This window comes from Pseudonaja textilis, chromosome 1 (genome assembly GCF_049901715.1).
Source record: "Pseudonaja textilis isolate UNSWEBS1 chromosome 1, rPseTex1.2, whole genome shotgun sequence".
In the NCBI taxonomy this organism is placed as follows: Eukaryota; Metazoa; Chordata; class Lepidosauria; order Squamata; family Elapidae; genus Pseudonaja; species Pseudonaja textilis.
Genome location: NC_141990.1, coordinates 123,485,219 through 123,501,766, shown reverse-complemented (window position 1 = coordinate 123,501,766; position 16,548 = coordinate 123,485,219). Strand labels below are relative to the sequence as shown.

Below are 16,548 nucleotides of genomic sequence, written 5' to 3'. Positions count from 1 at the left end.
GTAATTATAATATTCCAGGATGGAATAATCTGTGAATGGACTATGACACAAATAGGAGATTCATATCCTTCATTCATTCAGCTGGTCAGGGTAGAAACCATGCCTTGAAGGATTTAAATCTCTTTAAAAAGTCACAAAACTGCACCATTTCTTTTTTACATGAGGGGATGGGCTATCTCCAGATCAGAGTTTCCCAAAGTTGAGGTGCATCCTTGGGGAAGTACAGAGACCAGGGGAAGTTATGAATAACCTTTTAGTTACATGGTTACAATAAAACCACCTCTCCTAAAGTTTCATTGCATTGTTTTCATTATTCATTTGTATTCATCGTGGTATTTGGATTTGTAAGGGACATGTGTACAATAAAACTATCCTAAATAAAGGGAGACTTGATGGCAGAAAGTTTAGGGACCCCTCCTTTAGAAGCCATACCTCTCCCCCCCAAAAGAATTAAATGCTAATCCCTAAAGTTTTGGGTTTTTTTGCTTACCTTTGGCTTAGTATAATACATAAATCGGGCAATACAGATTGATACAGACATATACAGCTTATAGCTCCCACTATTATTTTAGAAAGTACTAGGGAAGGGGTGTCAAAATCAAGACCCAGGGCCTGGATCCAGCCTGTGGGATCCAGCAGATCTGGCCCGCGGGGCTGCCCTGGAAACAACAAACGACTGGCCCGCGGTGCCTCTGCCAGCAAAAACCAAGCTTTGGGGGATGCAGCCCTCCCAGCTCCATTTTCACTGGCAGGGGGTTGCAGGAGGCCATCGCAGCCAAAAATGGAGCTCGCTAGGGCCACGGGCAGCCCTTCCGAGCTCCATTTTCACCAGCGGAGCACTCAGGCCACTACAGGCGCCCCTGACACGAGTGATGTCGAGTTGGCCATGCTCCTCGGCCACGCCCAATCCACCCCCTGCCCCCCCCCAAGGTCAAACACAACCCTGATGTGGCCCTCATTACATCAAGTTGACACCCCTGTACTAGGGTATTATTATTTATTTGGTAAATTTATATTGCCACGGATTTCACATAGACATGGGTATACGACCCTGAGCAGTGTTCAAAGTTAAAAACACAAAACAATACAATGCACATTTCCTGATAACCTTATGCCCTGGCTATGGACAACCTCACCCAGTGGTTTCATGTAGTTGTTAAGCAGTACTGACTCCAGTGGCACCTCACAATATAGGGACCAAGGATGTGGCATTTTGCTCCTGATCAACAGTTGAGTGGAAGCAACCATGGAGTACAGCCTTGTCCTCTCCGGCTCCAGAAAGGCCTTCTATAGTCAGTGGTACTGAAGGCCTCCATCAGGTCAAGTGGAGCAAGGATGGATACATTACGCCCATATTGCTTCTGCCAGAGGTCATCTAAAAGCATCACCAATGCACTTTTTTCGTCCCACATCCAGGCCTGAAAAACTATTGAAAGGAGTCCAAGGATAACACGTTTCATTCATGATCCACTAAAACTGCTGAATTGCTGCCTTCTCAACAATACTGGACACTGGGCTCACCTAATCAGTTCCAGGTGGCTACAAAATGTCTTCCTGTTTGTAACATGTTTACTCATGCTCTAAATCTGGCATGTCTAACCTGCAGCCCACAGGCTGCATGCAGCCCTGGACAGCTGGGAATATGGCCCAACTGGATCATAAACTTTTAAACATTATTTACACACACACACACACACACACACACACACACACACACACAAATATATATATATTCCTCTTCGCTCAGTGCAGCCCAGGCAAACCAAAGGGCTGGATATGCCTGTTCTAAATATTCTCTAGCTGTTTCTGTGTTGATGGTGTCTCTTCATATCAGATAGTAATATGTAATATTGGCTCAATGAATTCAGGCTGAAAATCCAATCCTGCCTAAGTCACTCCAGACCTAATCTTCTACAAAGCAGAATGGATGTTAAAACAATGATCATACATCTTGAATGAAATGGAGCTAATTGCCAGGGATTCAGGAAAAAGTATCAAGAATGAAATACTCATTCCTACAAAATGAATCTGTTGCAAGACCAAATATACATAGAGATGTGGCCAAAAGCAGTTATCCCTCCCCTTCCCCCCAAAAACTCCAGTTTGCAGTAAAATAAGTTGATAACAGACATAAGTAAATGGCATCCACCGTTATTTTTTTTCATAGTTTATAGAGCAGACATTATGGCAAATGATTAATGCCTTCCATCCTTCATTTGCCATTTTCTAGAGCTTTCTGGAGGGCAAGAATTAGATCAGAGTAGGTTCAAGCACATCCACGCTGGTTTGTTAAATTAAAATTCATTCTGAGTTGACACTGCTCTGCCTTAGCATCTGGGCTTGGCCAATGCCGATTCATTGTTTCTGGTGCTTTAGAAAATAGGTTGACATCCTCATCTTTGTGGTAGCCCCTCAAATACTGGACTACTGCTATCATATCACTTCTACTCCTTCTTTTCATTAGATTAGACAAACCCAGTTCCTGCACCCATTTTTTATATGTTTTAGCCTCCAGTCCTCTAAACATCTTTCTTGCTGTTTACTACACTCTTTCCAAAGTCTCCGTTTTTTTATAATATAATGACCAAAACCGGAAATGTGGTTTTACTAAGGCTTTATAAAGTGGTATAATGCATCATGCGATCTTGATTCTATGCCTCTGTTAATGCAACCTAGAATTGCATTGGCCTTTTTGTCTGTAAGTAATGTATGGGAAATACATACATAAAACAATGTATTTAAAACAAATACATAAAACAAAAGCATAAAATAATACATACAATTAAATAATGTATGGGAAAACCTGTAGTCCACAAGTAGTTGTAGAATTACAATTGAGAAAGTCCCAGGCAGTTTAAAACATGATGTGGAAAGCATTGTCAAAAGAACCACAACTTCACCAGCCCTGGATTGAAAGAAGGAAGGAAGGATGAAGGCAGAGGTGGTATTCAGCAGATTCTGACCAATTCTGGAGAACTGGTTGCGGAAATTTTGAGTAGTTCAGAGAACCAGCAAATACCACATGTTAAGTTTGAGCAATGAGAGGCTGAACCAGAGCATGAGTGCAACAGTACTTTATTTTACAAATAAAGGGCTGACCGTGCTTGCCAAGCCTGGAACTGGCTCGCAGCAATCAGCAACCAGTTGGACCCCGCAGCCTGCTTTTATAGCTGGCTGCTGGGGGAAGAACCAACCAATGGGAATGGGGAATATCAGCCCACACAAAGTGAGTGGACCTGAGTGAGAACTCCTTGAGTCCTCAGGACATAACACCCCTTCCCCCAGATGCGAACACGCATAGTCCTTGAGGTAGACGGGGGTTTGTGTTGGCGCCGGAGCGGCGCAACTCGGGAACATTGTCTGTCTGTTCGGGGTATCAGTCTGTGACGGTTGAGCTGGCATAGTGTCGCCAACTCTCTCTGGACTGGGCATCCTCGGAAACCACGGGTTGGTTTCTGAGGTCGAGCTCGTGGGTTGGATCAGGTTGGTCAACTCTCTGGGCGCTGTTGTCCGAGTTTGGGCTGACCAGAAGCGACTGCTGGCGCAGATTGGTCGCTGGGTGCGATGTGGCTGGGCGGCGGATGAGGCGGTTCCCCTTCGACTGGAGACTCTGGATTCTTGTTTGCGAGGTTGCTGAGGCGCCTTCTGAGGTTGGTCTATGTGTCTCCTCCAGACGCGACCATCCTCCAGCCTGACTCTATACGATCTCGGCCCGGTGATGGCGATGACCTCGCCCGGAATCAAAGTGGGTCCCCAAGCGAAATTCCTTAAATACCGGCTCCTGTAACATAAAATGTCTAACCCCGAAGTGGAAGCGAGGGAGAGTCAGAGCAGTATTGTGGGTGCAGTCTATCTAATACAGTCCTCAGGCACCGGCCCATCAGAAGTTCCGCTGGGGACTTATTGGTGACTGCACAGGGGTTGAGTGCTGGCTCATCAGGAACCGTGATAGTTTGTGGTGCCAGTCATCTCTGCCAAACCTAGCGAGGGCCTCTTTGGTGGTCCTGACGGCCCTTTCAGCCAACCCATTACTCGCTGGGGTGAAATGGGGCTGTGAAAATGTGCGAATGCCTAGGTTGGCTAAAACGGCTGAATTCTACTGATGCGAACTGTGGGCCATTATCGGAGACCAAGGAGTCGGGTAGTCCATGTGTGCTTGAACAGGCGCGTTAACACGTTGGTGATTGCTAGTGTGGTGGTCGTGGATGGCTGTGCCACGTCTATCCATTTGGAATAAGCGTCCACAACCACTAGGAACATCTTTCCATGCACGGGGCCGGCCAGATCGATATGGATTCTAGACCAAGGGCGCTGGCGCTCTCCCATCTGGTAGGGGTGGCGATGGGGGAGCAGGATGGGATTCCTGGCAAATGCTGCAGGAACTTACCCAATTGACAATGTCCTCGTCTAGACCCGGCCACCACACGTAGCTGCGTGCCACGCCCTTCATTCTCACAATGCCGGGGTGTCCCTCGTGCAACGCCTCCAGGACTCGGAGTGCGCAGCGAGGTCGGAATGACCACTCGAGTGCCCCACAGTGGGCACAACCCTGCAAACTGGACAGCTCCTGCATGCGAGTCTTAAAGGGTGCGAATTTGTTATCAACGTTGCCTCCCGGCCACCCCCTCCTCACCCAGTCGAGCACCTGGGCGGCGTTTGGTCTGCCTTGGTTTTGGCGGCGATGTCAAGGGCGGTGATGGGCAGGTCCAACTGGGTGATTTCAAAAATGGCATTGACAGGAGCTGGGTCTTCAGCCGGACGGGTAAGGGGCAGTGACTGAGTGCGTCAGCGTGGGATAGAGTTTTGCCGGGCGGTGGATAAGTTTGTATGGTAGGCCGCTAGGAAAAGTGTCCACCTTGTCATCCGAGGAGAGGACTTGAGGTGTCTGTTTGTCGCCGGCCAGTAGGCCCAGGAGGGACTTATGGTCGGTGACCAGTTCGAAAGAAGTGGCCAAAAAGGAAGGTCGTGAAACTTTTTCACGGCTGCAACAGCTGCTAGGGCTTCCTTGTCTATTTGGCTGTAATTTCGCTCCGTGGCCGAGAGCGTCCTGGAGAAAAAAGCGATGGGGGCCTCGGCGCCATTGGCGAGTCGGTGACTAAGGACCGCCCCAATTCCAAAGGGGATGTGTCTGCCAGTACTAAAGGAAGGTTGGGGTCGAATTGGATGAGCACTGCCTCTGCGTATGTAGTGATTTGTGGCGTTAAACGCCTGGTCTTCTTTGTGCCCCCAGTGCCACGGTGACTTTTTGTCCTAGTAATCTGTGTAGGGGTTCGGCTACTGAGGCTTTATGGGGCAAGAAGGATGCATAAAAGTTTAGGAGCCCCAAGAAAGCTTGTAGCTCCGTTTTGGAGGTCGGTGTGGGAGCTTCGTGGATCGCCCTGACCTTGGACTCCAGGGGTGAATGCCAGAGGCGTCAATTTTATAACCCAGAAAGTCCACCTGTCTAGTGGCAATGGCGCATTTTTCTTTTTTTTTAACTTGAGGCCATGCTGTCTGAACCTCTCTAACACTGCTCGCACTCTCTGGAAGAGTTGGGGTCTGTCCCTGGCCGAGACCAAGATGTCGTCGAAGTAGGGTACTACACCAGGGAGGCCCTGTAAAATCCGCTCCATGAGGACTGAAAAATACCGGGGGCAACACTTACGCCAAAATTGGAGACGCTTGCATCGGAAGGCACCCCTGTGAGTGACGATGGTCTGAAGTTCCGCTGTTTGGTTATCAACAGGGAACTGTTGATATGCTTGAGACATGTCCAATTTAGCAAAAATACTGCCCGGTTCGAATGTGTGCAATAAGTGCTGAATGACAGGCACAGGGTAGGCGCTAACTTGAAAATATTTATTGATTGTTGTCTTGTAGTCCGGCAAATTCTCAGGCTACCATCTTTTTGAGGGTGTGACAATGGGCGTCTCCCACTTGGCGAAATCTGTTGGCTCAATGACCCCTTGTTTTAGTAGTTTATCAATTCAGCGTCTAGTTTTGGTCGAATAGCAAATGGAACTCTCGTGGTTTTAATCTGATTGGGACTGCCTGGGGGTCAACGGTGAGCGAGATGGGGTTCCATTATAACACCCCAGCTCCTCGCTGAACACATCTGCGTAGTCAGCGAATAAGAGTCAGTGTCTGAGGTTGAGACAGCATGGACTCCTGTTAACCCTAGGCCGAGGTGGGGAAACCAATCGAGCCCCAATAAGGTGGGTAGATTGCCGTTAACTACCACTAGAGGTAGGTGGCCTTTAAAAGCTCTAAAACTGACAAAGAACTTGCCTCTGCCGATCACGGGAATGGCCTTCCCTGGTAGTCCTTCAGACCGAACTGGCATCTCTGAAGCCGGGTAGTAGATAGGCTGGGGTGGAGTCTCTTGAGGGTGTTCCACGAGATTATTGAGAGCGCTGACCCTGTGTCAACCTCCATGTGCACGGTTTACCTTCTAGGGAAACGGAGAGAGAAATTTTACTAACAGTGTGGCCATGCGCCTGGCAAGGCGGTGCGTCGCGACAGTTTAATACTTGCCTCTGTGGTCCCGAGTGCGCGGGACGGGGGTCTGTGTGCAGCGCTTTGGGGGCTTGGCAGACTCTCGCGATGTGCCCCCTCTTATGGCAGTTATTGCAAAGCGGCTCCTTTAAACTTACAGGTGGCCCTTTGATGTGATCCCCCACAGGCTAGGCACAGCGTGATGTGCTTGGGTGGACCGGTGTATTCTTGTTTGGCCCCTACCTGCGACCGTCTGTCATTGGTGAGCGATGGACATCGTTCTCATCGTTGTGGGCTTCCTCCGCTTCCACCTCTTCGGAATGGACTGGGAACGATGCTAGCTTGGCACTTGGGCCCTGAATTTCGGTGGCTGAGTTCGTTGCTAGCTCGGCTGCTAGGGCCTCCTCTACCGCTTGCGCAGGTTGAGGTCTTTTTTAGCTAGCAGTCGCCTCTGTAGGTTGAGATCCTTGACCCCACAAACTAATTGATCGAGGAGCATGTCCTCAGGTATGTTCCAAACCCGCAGTGCAGGGCTGCTGTTCTGAGGCGGCCATATATTGATTGATGGACTCCTTACTTGATTGCTTCCTCATACGGGCGTGAACCTCCTGGCGATTTGTGAAGGCCTGGGAGCGTAGTGGTTAGTGAGGATCTCAAGCAACTCGGACCACGGGCGTTTTTAATTCTCTCGGCGCTACGAGTGCTGCGGCGGTATCGTAAGCGGTGGCTCCGCAGTAGATTAGGAAATAGGATTTTTCGATGCTCTCCCGCATCCGCCAGGCGACTGCATCGATGTAATGATTGAAACGGTTCTTATACGATTCCCACTTCTCTTCGTCTGGTTTAAACGCTGGGAATACTGGGTTGGAACTCATGGTGCTGGAACGGCTGGGCTACCTGCGGAAAAAATCTCTCTGGGACTACGAGCACTCGTGAGTTACTAGTGATATCAGCTCTGGAGAGGTTTTTGCTAACCTCTCTTTCTCTCTCTGGGTTACCACGTTGGCTGCTAGCCGTTGGAGGTATCTAGATTCGCGCCAAAAAAGTGGGCGTTAGTGACTCTCTACAGCGCTGTGCTGTGATTCCTACTGGCTCGAAATTCAAATGACACCCGTTTGAATTTCGCGCCAAATCTGAAGCGGCTGTGGCTCGCAGGCGCTTCACTTTCCCGTAAGCGGGGCTAACAAGCGGCTACAGACACTTCCTAACTTTTTGACTCAGACCGCTTTCTCTGGCTGCGGATCTGCGTTTGCTCTTTGATCGCTCGTTTTGTTGGCTGACCGCTCTCTCTGGCTGCGGATCAGCGTTTCCCTGCCTCGCCAGCCGATCGCTCTCTCTGGGCTGCGGATCGGTGGCTAGTGACTCAGCGGTTGCAAGGTGCATCTGGTAGCCATCCCACCCTCGTCGCCAGTGTTAAGTTTGAGCAATGAGAGGCTGAACCAGAGCATGAGTGCAACAGTACTTTATTTTACAAATAAAGGGCTGACCGTGCTTGCCAAGCCTGGAACTGGCTCGCAGCAATCAGCAACCAGTTGGACCCCGCAGCCTGCTTTTATAGCTGGCTGCTGGGGAGAACCAACCAATGGGAATGGGGGAATATTGCCCACACAAAGTGAGTGGACCTGAGTGAGAACTCCTTGAGTCCTCAGGACATAACACCACATCTGACTGGAGAATTTACAGATTTTTCCCCTGCCATGCCCACCATACCATGCCCACGGAACCAATAGTAAATTTTTTTGAATCCCACTGCTGGATTTACAGCTGGGGCATCATAATTCCTTTCTTTTCTCGGGTAGCTCTTTCAAAAGGGTTCCTTTATTTTGAGAAACTGAGGGAATGTCTGCCTTATTCTTCCTAACTGCTTAACAGAAAGAAGCATAGTGATGAGGGTGAAATCACATTTCTTCTCCCTGCAGAGCTTTGTTCATAATCTTGCTAAGGAATTCTCTAGACATACATCTGGGTAAAGAAAACTGTCCAGACAGGCTGCCTGATGGATATTAAAAGTAATGTTTGGTTAGATATTTGGTGTTGAGAAGAACTTTTTTGGGCTGAGGGAAAGAGATGGTTGGGGACTTCTTGATTGTTTTTTCACATGGCATGTCCATTGTTTTAGATAGCAGTGTGCCTCTGCACATTTCTGTTTATGATAAAACTAAAATATATTAAACTTTACTATTTTCCTAATTCAAAAAAGTTTGGGTACATTAATGAAGATCAAATTCCTCCATATGCTGTGGAGTCTATTTTCCAAAATTCTCAGCATTTCTCAGCATTTTCATGTCGACATTATATATACATATAAAATTAGAGTAATTTTGTTTAATTTAGGTTAGGGAATGCTTAAAATGGGGCAACAATTTTATTTCACAAACACACTGATTAAATTTTATATCTGGCGCATTCCACAGAACAGAATAGACTTAGGTGATCTTATCTCTGAATTTTAATTTCAAAGTTCTAATTTAGGCAAAACCAAAATAACAGAAAGTCTCACCAGAAATTTATTTATTTTCTGACCAATTTTGAGAATTGGAAATTATTGAACAGAAGGAAAATAAATGTAAAACGTATAGAACCACAAACCAAACTGCCATAATTTATAGCTTAATAATTCGGTAAATTGTTGGAACAGGGCAACTGGGTTAATTCGGAAAACAATGGCTTAATTATTTTATAGGTAAGATGTCCTTCAAACATATACATTATGTTAGGCTTATTTCTATTTCTTGAGCTTAGTCTATGTCTTTCTCCACCATTTTTACAACTTTAGTAGCTCTATACACATATAAACGTGTTTATTTGTTTGTGAGAAGGGAGTAGGGGAGATTAAAAATGTCTCATATGAAAGAGTTCATTCATTGCACTAAGAATAATCTTAGTTGCTTGTGTTTTGTTTGGCACATGTGATTATAAATGTCTTAGCACAGTGTATAAACCCTACCAACTGTGGTCTATTCAATAGACCACAGTAGCATCCTATTTGGTAGCGCTGGTTTTTGTTAGTGTGGGGCAAAGAGTCTACATGAACTTGAGAATGCTGTCAGTGATCGCTTAGTCCACTTGTGACTATATCTATTTTCCTGGGGTGAAGAACAACGTTTTCTTGGTCTACTGTTCTCGCTACAGCCAATGATCTATGATTATACATAATTTAGTTGATACCTGCATAAAACAATGTGCAAAAGAAACCACTAGATGGTAGTATTGTAGACAGGAATACTGAAAGCCCTTTTAATCATGACAAATTTATTTATTTATATTTTATTTTTATTTGTCAGTTGCTTACAAGATAATAAGTATAAGTATATACATAGTTATGAATACATGAAATGGGTACATATAAGAAAAATAAAAGAAACAATAGGACAGGGACGGTAGGCACGTTGGTGCGCTTATGCACGCCCCCTATTACTATATAAATAAGAGATAAATAAATAATACCTCCTATTACAAATTACTGAAGGATATTGAATCTGATCTAGTCCCTGTAAATTTTGGCATGCTTGTGGTTTTGCCTCCAGTTCACAAATATGTTAAATTGCTGAGCATGTATACGATCTTCAGAGTATCATTTTTAAAGAGACCCAAGGCTTCCAGTTCTCAGGCGTCCTCTTTTTACTCAGGGTCCCAGTCCTTGGCATCTGTTTTTATTTTCAGGTAAGGTAGAAGAAATTCTCCCAACCCCCCTTGGGGAATGTCTGCCTCCCATTGTCAACAAAAATAAAGCTGGGCTGCTAGATCAGGGGCCTGACTTACTATAAGGCGGTTTGCTTTGTTCCTAAGAAAACAGCACAAAAGTAAGAAAAGAGAGGAATAAAAACAAAAGAATTAACATTTATTGTAATTAGTTGAAAGAGAAAATAGCCAAGGGATCTCATGATCCTGAAAAAAACTGCTGATGACAGTCACCTTCCAGATATTTTTTGCTTTCCAAAAATGCTATAGATGTGGGGAGAGAAAGAGAGTGAGGGAGAGAGTGAGGGAGAGAAGGGGTAAGGAAGAGAGGGAGGGGAAGAGAGAGGGAGGGGGAGAGAGGGAAGGAAAGAGAGAGAGAGGGAGGGGCAGAGAGGAAAGGAAAGAGAGAGAGACGGAGGGGCAGAGAGGAGGGAGAGAGGGAGAGAGAGAGAGAGAGATCTTAAATGATTGGGGTAGGGCATGATGGGACCGAAAGGTCAGTTTAATACATAGAGACTAGTATCAGATTAAACAAGTGCTTTTCTTGCAGGATTGTGTGAGGTGGCTTCCCAAATCTCCTAAGCTACATGGGAGCCATAACTGGAATTCCCAGGGCTCTCACTGGGCTTCTCTCAAGGGAAAAGAAAACATCCAGGGATCGAAACTCTACAAATTCAGCTCAGTCAATGAAAACTGGAAGGAAGGTCGAATCAGTCCCGAGCAAGAAGCTGAAAGATTGGAGGATCCAGATGAAGATGTGAGTTGTTATGATTATGGTTTGTCTTACAGTCAGCCAGATGTTTAGATTGGGGTGGGTAGTTTTATCAACCTATTGAGTCCTTCCAAAGGAGCTGGCATAGGCAGATGTTGTTCTTTAATACTATTAAAAATTGTTGCAAGATGTAAGCTGTTCCAAGTAAAGCTGCCTTTTGCAATTGGGAGTTTGTCAATGCCAATGGTGTTCAAATGGTGCTTCAGTTGTTTTGGGGTTGCCCCCAAGGTAGCTATGACTATTGGTCCTACCTTTGCTTTCTTTTGCCACAGTTGTTCTATTTCTGTTTACTGGTCTTTGTATTTTTTGATTTTGCTCCAGTTCTTTCTCTTCTATTCCCCAGATACCGCAGTGTCCACTACCCAGACTTTTTTTTGTCTCTCTTATTTAGTTGTTAAATTTATTTGCAGCCTCTTTGGCCATGGGCTACTCTTTAGATGGTACTACTCTAATTCTTATCAACATGGTTAAGTCTGTGACGTTACATGACAGGTGCCTATCTGTTCGGATTATTATTAATCATGATAACCATATTTGATTGATTTAATATTAAAATAAGTAAAATCAAGTTTAAGTGTTGCACTAGAATCACTCTTTTGGGTGTGCATGCAGGGAATGAGATCCCTGAAACATGATTATATTAAGACCTGAGATGTCCTTGGCTATAAATGCCCTGATTGAAAGGGGAAAAAAAGACATACTAACTTGGAATCTGAATTGATCGCTGACTGTCAGACACCATTTGATGCAATGCATCAATACAAGTACAGTTGTAATATTCTCTATATTGTAGATAGAGTATATTTTATGCTGTACTATTAAATATATTAGTACAGCCCTATAGAGGAAATTCAAGCTTTCTGTTTCTACTTTAGAATAGAATTTTCTTTATTGGCCAAGTATGACTGGGCACACAAGGAATTTGTTTTGGTGCAAATGCTCTCAGTGTTCATAAAAAGAAAAAAAATGCATTCGTCAAGAATAATAGGTATAACACTTAATAATAAAGGGTACAAATAAGCAATCAAATTATACTAGGAAACATAATAATAAGCGATCAAATCAGATCAAATTATACTAGTAAACAATCAATTAAAAATCATAAGGATACAAGCAACAAAATTACATTAATGTAGTCATAAGTGGGAGGAGATGGTGAAAGGAAGGATGAGAAGATGAATAGTAACAATAATAGTAATGCAGATTAGTAAATAGTTGAGCAGTGTTGAGGGAATTATTTGTTTAGCAGAGTGATGGCATTCGGGGAAAAACTGTCCTTGTGTCTAGTTGTTCTGGGGTGCAGTGCTCTATTGCATTGTTTTGAGGGTAGGAGTTGAAACAGTTTATGTCTGGGATCCATAAATATTTTCACAGCCCTCTTTTTGACTCAAGCATTATACAGGTCCTCGGTTGAAGGCAGGTTGGTTAATACTAACCTTTAAGCTGTAGTGAATCTATGATTAAGCTATAGTATGTGAAAACAGTCCCATGAACTGTATTTGTAGATGTCTTGCTTCCATCAGTCATAAAAAAAGACTAGCCATAGTTAAAATGAGTCTGATGCTACAGTAAGTTTTAGTTATTGTACAGGAAAATACTACAATCAACTGATCTTTATAGGCAAGTACACAGAATCATAGTTAGAAGGAATAATACAGGTCAGGAATCCTAATCCTCTGCTCAGTGCAGAAATCTAAAATATTTGTCATTTGCAAGTGACTCACAAAAGCCTACACTTGAACACAACGAAAAGCTCTCCCACTTCTCTGAGTAACTGGGTGCACTGTCAGACTAATGGTATGTTTACGATGTTTTTTCTAACACCTGCCTTTTGGTAATGCTATGCGGGCGTGTCCTTGAGAGACTGGGGAAAGAGAGCCTGCCAAGGGTACAATCCGATAAGAGACAGTATAGCCAGCAGCTGGATAATGGGTGGAGCACGAAGCTCTCTGTACTTTCTCAGGCTGTAAAGGAGACAGGGCGGAAGGGGAAAAGGGTACTTCAGGCTTGAAAGAACGACGTCAGACCGGCAAGGCAAACCAGATAGGAAATGCAGCCAGATGCGTTCATTCTAGTTTATCATTAAGCTACTTTGACAAAATCATGTAAGTTTGAAACTGTGTTTCTTCCCCCACCTCCTTTACAGCCTGAGGAACTAGGGAGGGTCTCTTTTGAGCCACTTGCCTCACCCAGGCTATGCTGCCTCTTATCTGATCATTCCCTTGGCAGTGTCTCTTTGCCCAGTCTCCTAAGTTCATTCACCCATAACCTCAGACTTTCTGTGATTTCAATCCATTTCCTGGGAAGAGGTCTTCAACTTTTTCTAGGAGGTATTAGAATATATATCCAAATTCAGTCACTTTTTCCTCAAAGCTAAACATAGCTGCACATCACTTTTAATCTTCCTTCATGGAATTTAAATTTCTAGCACCCTCTTGTCTCTCTCTGAACCTTTTTCAATTTCTCTGCAAGCTTTGTAAAATCCAGTGCCAAGAACAAAGGGGGAGAGGGGTCTGACTGAAGGACAATTCTTCCCCACATTGAAGGTTATTTTTCTATTGTTGAAACCTAAAACCGCATTTGCCTTTTTTTTTTTTTTTTTGCACCAACATCATGCTTTTGGTTCATATTCAGTTCATATTTTTCCCCACAGATATTACCTAGCAAGATATTCTCATTCGTTTTGGATTTTTTAAGGGAAGAAGCTTGCTTTTATTTATATTCAGTTTTATTCTGTTACTTTCAACTCGCTGCTCTAGCTTAAGAAGGACATTTTGAATTTTATTAGCTGTTAGTTATTAGCTGTTCCACACAATTCTGTTACCATCTGCAAATTTGAAACTATTCTTTTATCCAAGTCCTGAATAAAACAACAACAAAAATAATGGATGAGTACACGACCAAGGACTATAATTTCATTTGATAATTGATCGTCACCTTTGGGGTACCATTTTCAAGCCAATTATGTATTATCTTGCTACTTAGGCTACTCTTAATGACTTGTTAATTGAAAAGCCAGAGTTTATGTTGACAAATGTGTTGCTGTAATTAAGAGACATACACAGAGAGAGAGAGAGAGAGAGAGAGAGAGAGAGAGAGAGAGCACAAGAATGAATATATTATTTGTTGGATGGAGACATTTCCCCTCCTCCACAGTTCTTTAACACTTCTTGTAGAGAACCTAAAAAAGTTCATCTAGACCAGGGATGTCCAATCTGGTGGACTGGATCCGGCCTGCAGGGTGTTTAGATCTGGCCCGCAGGGCTGCTCTGGAAACAGCGGAGGACTGGCCTGCAGTGCCTTTGGCAGTGAAAATGGAGCTCCATTTTTGCTGGCAGTGGGTTGCAAGAGGCCATCACAGCCAAAAGTGGAGCTTGGGAGCCCATTTTTGCTGACAAAGGTCACCCCGACATGAGTGACATCCAGCTGGCCAGGCCAACCCTGCCCCCCCCCAGGTCAAACATATCGCTAATGCGGCCCTCAATGAAATCAAGTTTGACGCCTTTGAGTGAGGCCATCAACTTCATTCCTTCCATTTGAGTGTTGCTCAAACATGTTTCCATCAGTCTTGGTTGAATCTGTATTATAAGAACGTATTGTAAGAGAGGCCCTGTTGAGGCTTATCTTTCTCTCTTTGTGTGCTTCCATGCTGTAAATTGCTGATTGCTGTTTGTTTGAGGTCTGCCTAAAGAATGTGTGTGTATATATTCTTTGTAGAGAAAACCACTATTTAAATACAAACCTCTCAGTGGTGGGATTATTATTTTTTTACTACCAGTTCTGTGGCGTGGCTTGGTGGGCATGGTGTGGCTTGGTGGGTGTGGCAGGGGAAGGATACCGCAAAATCCCCATTCCCTCCCCATCCCAGTAACCTCCTTTCCAGCTTCGTTCTCCTGTGCAGGGCAACAAAAGAAGACCCAGCTGATCAGCTGGGACTCAGGAGGCAGAGAATAGATGGGGGCGGGGCCAGTCAGAGGTGGTATTTGCTGGTTCTCTGAACTACTCCAAGTTTCTGCTTCCGGTTCTCCAGAACTGGTCAGAACCTGCTGAATACCACCTGTGAAACCTCTGTTTACTGTATTTGTTCCTGGGTTGTTTCACATAGTCACACTGTGCGCACTCTGACACAAAGTTAATGGGGAAGCCTGACCATGTTAATAACTTATCACCTGCAGTGATTCACTTAACAAAAAAGGTAGCAAAATGGGGCAAAACTCATTTAACAATTGTCTTGTTGAACAATAGAAATGTTGGGCTCCATTGCAGTGCCTAAGCTGAAGATTACCTGTATCTGAGGAGTGGCTATTATTTCATTAAATACTATACATACTAAAAAAAAATTTTTTTTTCCTAGGCCTTCCCTGTACAAGCAGTAAACTTTTCTTCTTCTTTTTCTCTCCACCCATTTTGAACATACATATTTTATTTCTGCTCGTTTCAACCTATTGCAAAGTTGGTCCAAAATGTAGAAAGGTTACAGAAATGTCTAAAATGAGTAACAAAGGGCCAAAGATGCTTTCTTCACTGTGTGGAGAAGAGTCTTCTTGCCTTTCTCTTCAAGTTTATTCAGGTGCCTTTTGACAGTGACCCATTCAGTGACTGTTATCTTTCCTACCAGGAGCCGGTATCTAAATTTTCCGGGAGCCTCTTTGCCTCGAGTGAGAACATTAGAAGTCAGAGCAATGCAAGGACTCCATTTGGACAAGAGAGGCAGAAGATTTCCACAAAACCTAAACGCTGCCCGCCCACCAACCACAAGCAGCAAGTTGCAAGCCATGTTGCAACGGAGGGCAAAAAGGCTTTGAAACAAAACAAGGACCGAATTGCAGGCAGTCCAGAGGCTGCCCAGCTGCTCCTAAAGGTAACTCATTGGCGGGAAACTTTTAGTTTAGACAGTTAATTTACTTTTCTCTCCAGTCACTCTCTAGAGGAGGCTCACTTGCTGACAATGCAATGCAGTCCACATTTCCTGCTTCCAGAGTAGCTTTCCCCAATCCAAAAACTCTCCAGAATATTGGACTACAACTCTCGTTTTCCCAACTGACCTGTGACGGGTTTGGAAATAATAGGAGTTGCCTTTCAGAGTAGGTGGCAGGTGCTTGGACAGGGATGGATTTTGGAGGATTTTGGTTTTAAACTAGCTTGGCCCCTCCATCTTTATCAGTATTTTGAACAACAGGAGTCAGAAGGTGAAGCCAGTGGCGGATTAAAAAAACAATTACTACCAACCTGCCTTCCATCGAGGACCTGTATACTGCACGAGTGAAAAAGAGGGCTGTGAAAATATTTACAGACCCCTCACATCCCAGACATAAACTGCTTCAGCTTACCCTCAAAACAATGCTATAGAGCACTGCACACCAGAACAACTGGACACAAGGATAGTTTCTTCCCAAACCCCATCACTCTGCAAAACAAATAATTCCCTCAACACTGTCCAACTATTTTCAAAGTCTGCACTACTATTACTATTAATCTTCTCATCACTCCTAATCACCTATCCCCTCCCACTTTTGACTGTATGACTGTAAATTGGTCGCTTGTATCCTTATGACTGTTTCCTAGTATGATTTGATTGCTTATTGTAACCTATGACTATCATTAAGTGGTGTACCTGATGA

General features: G+C 44.4%; 1 protein-coding gene across 2 annotated transcripts in view; it reads left to right on the top strand.

Annotated features, from left to right (window-relative positions):
- The window catches only part of LRRC1 (leucine rich repeat containing 1), a 120,454-nt gene that overhangs the window by 87,724 nt on the left and 16,182 nt on the right, over nt 1-16,548 (top strand). For both annotated transcript variants that reach the window (XM_087916192.1, XM_087916197.1), the window contains exons 14-15: nt 10,706-10,912; nt 15,546-15,788. In XM_087916192.1, coding sequence (XP_087772318.1) covers nt 10,706-10,912; nt 15,546-15,788 — 450 coding nt within the window. The remainder of the gene's footprint in view (nt 1-10,705; nt 10,913-15,545; nt 15,789-16,548) is intronic.